General features: G+C 65.7%; 2 protein-coding genes across 2 annotated transcripts in view; one reads left to right on the forward strand and one right to left on the reverse strand.

The window, feature by feature from the left end:
• The window catches only part of EMIHUDRAFT_219213 (hypothetical protein), a gene marked incomplete at both ends in the record, with an annotated part of 2,057 nt that extends 1,360 nt beyond the window's left edge, over positions 1 to 697 (forward strand). Inside the window, 2 exons of the mRNA XM_005758730.1 lie at positions 169 to 252; positions 337 to 697. Coding sequence (XP_005758787.1) covers positions 169 to 252; positions 337 to 697 — 445 coding nt within the window. The remainder of the gene's footprint in view (positions 1 to 168; positions 253 to 336) is intronic.
• A 1,567-nt stretch (positions 698 to 2,264) lies between these two features.
• Positions 2,265 to 2,495, reverse strand: part of EMIHUDRAFT_219214 (hypothetical protein) — a gene marked incomplete at both ends in the record, with an annotated part of 1,478 nt that continues 1,247 nt past the window's right edge. The window contains 2 exons of the mRNA XM_005758731.1: positions 2,265 to 2,323; positions 2,397 to 2,425. Of these exons, the coding sequence (XP_005758788.1) occupies positions 2,265 to 2,323; positions 2,397 to 2,425 (88 nt within the window). The remainder of the gene's footprint in view (positions 2,324 to 2,396; positions 2,426 to 2,495) is intronic.

Consider the following 2,495-nt stretch of genomic DNA (forward strand, 5'->3'; position numbering starts at 1 on the left):
TTCCCGCCGAGCGGTGCCACCCCCGTCCACCGCCTCCACCCCCCTCCACTGCCTCCACCCCCCTCCACTGCCTCCACCCCCCTCCACCGCTTCCACCCCCCTCCACCGCCTCCCTCCTCCAGGTTGCCGGCTCTGGTGCTGCTCGCCCGTCCGCTCGGCTCTCTCGAGGCTCTCGCCGCTGCTCGGGGCGCGGCTCCTGGGCAGCGAGGCGGCCGCCGACGCGGACGGCGCCGACCACGGCGATTACGACTCGTGGGACGACGACGAGCGGGCGGGCGGGCCGGCGGCGCAGCAGGCTGCCCCGTCGATCCGCCCGTCGCACCCGCTCGCGACGAGCTGCGGCTCGAGCGTGGGCGGCTCGAGCGTCGGGGAGGTGTTCCGGGTGAAAGAGGAGGTGGGTGACCTGCCGCTCGCCACGCGCGTCGTCCTCTCCTCCTGCATCATGGGCCTCTCGCTCGCCTGCACCGCCAGCGTGGACGACGTGTCCGTCGTGTGGGGCTTCCTCGGCTCGACGTGCGGCGTGCTGCTCTCGTACGTCCTTCCCGCGGCGTCGTACCTGCTGCTGCGGCGCGTGCCCACGCGGACCGCCCAGTCGTCCTCCGTGCCCAGACGCAAGCTCGCGGCGGCACTGTTGCTCGCCATCGGGCTGGTGCTGATCCCGGTCTGCGTGTACAACACCGTCGTCACGAGCCTCTGAGGCTGCTCCACGGGGCCACGGGCCCCGGCGCCCGCTGCTCGTGCGCGAGCAGAGGCTCGTGGCGGGGAGGAGGGGGGCGCGCCCGAGGCCGGTAGCCGCTCACACCCGCACAAGCAACTCGCGTTGCGGGTGTCGGGCGCACCCTATTTATGTGATCGGCATCTCACCAGCCAGTACGACCCCTTCAGGGTCAGTCGCATTTCTTGCGGTACGTCAGTACGGGGCAACAGGGGTGCGGCGTGCGGGTGGTGCGTGTGCTGTGTGCGTGCGTGTCTGTTGAGGCGGCTGTGCATGTGCTGTCTGTGTGCTCGCGTGTGTGCGGACGTGAGGTGTTTGATGCATGGGCCCATGCGCCATGGCAGCATTATTCGATTTTCGATTGGTAGTCATCGCATCGAACCATCGACCATCGGATCGTCCATCGTCGTGGGAGGTGCGCCGGAGGCGCGGAGCAAACTCATTTTTTCACAGACCGTATACTATGTTAGGCTAGTTCCAATTCACTCTGACACGCTAATCTTGAAAACGCGTCCAACGGAGCTCCGTGTTGCTCCCAGCGCCCTCCCCCGAGCTTCCTGCGGCCATGGCCGGTGCTACTAGTATGGGGGGCTACCTGGCTACCGCGAGCGCGACCCAACTCGTCGACATCGTCCGATGATGGTGCCGCAAAGTCAGCCTCCGGAGGCTATCGTGGGGTCGAGCCGGCAGTAGCCGCGACATGTGGTTCCACCACCCCTCGTAGGCTTTGCGTCTGCTCGCCACCGTTCCCATGCTGCCTAATGGGATGGAAAGGGAGGCTGGGCGAGCGTATAGAAGCGTGCTCGACCTCGTCGTGGCAACCTGTACGGCAGCGCTGGTAGGCGCGATGAGCGTCGTGCCACTTGACCCAAGACGGGTCGCAGGCGTCGTACCGAGCGCGTCGAGACCGTGTCCTGATGTGATCTGCACGGGTGAGTCACGTCGGCGTCAAAGGAGCGACGTGCGACCTGTCAGAGCTTGAATCTCCGATCTCAGCGGCGTCGAGTCATCTCCGGCGCGCGACAAAGGTACATCCACAGGACGCGCAGAGGCAGCTGCCAGGCAGATGAGATCTCTACCACGTATGGGTGGAGCCCACGAGTGAGAGGAAGGCACCGTACTATTTCCACACTCAGCAGAGCACGTGATCCAGGCCGAGGTGAGCATACTCCTCGTTGCGAGCGGATCCCGCGGGATTGTTCGTAGCAACTCGTAGACGTAACACACGTACGGCTTACTTACTACTAATACTGGGGCTCGGCCCCAAGTGCACTGGCCTCGCGTCTCGAGGGGAGGGCGGCTCGTAACTGAGGTTCGCCGTCAGGGACAGTCGTCCTCCCCTTCTCGGCCGGGCAACTAGGTCATTGAGGCCCCCCCCGGGGAAGAGACCGAACGGCCGGCCGACACTCTCGGCCATTCCAACGGCCAGGCCGCTCGCTTAAGGCTGATTGGCTAGACGAGCGGCCTACCTCCAACGGGGCAGTCTGCTCACGCGCGCAACCTGCCCGCCTCGGTGGGAGGTGGTTTGGCGCCGACAGACAGTGGAGGTCTAAGCCGAACCCGCCGGGCCGCTGGCGGGGTGACGGTAGACCACCACTGCAGACAGCCCTTCCCGACGGGGACGCCATCACCCTCGCCCAGGGATCTACAACGCTGTCTCAAGGTCCGACAGGTTCGGCACCGGGCACCGCCTCGGTATACACAATGCGCCTGCGGGCGGACCCTCACAGATCACAGATCACTTATACGTACTGACGTATTAAGGTAAGGTAAGGCAAGG

The sequence above is a fragment of the Emiliania huxleyi genome, assembly GCF_000372725.1.
Source record: "Emiliania huxleyi CCMP1516 unplaced genomic scaffold EMIHUscaffold_84, whole genome shotgun sequence".
NCBI classification, from domain to species: domain Eukaryota; phylum Haptophyta; order Isochrysidales; family Noelaerhabdaceae; genus Emiliania; species Emiliania huxleyi.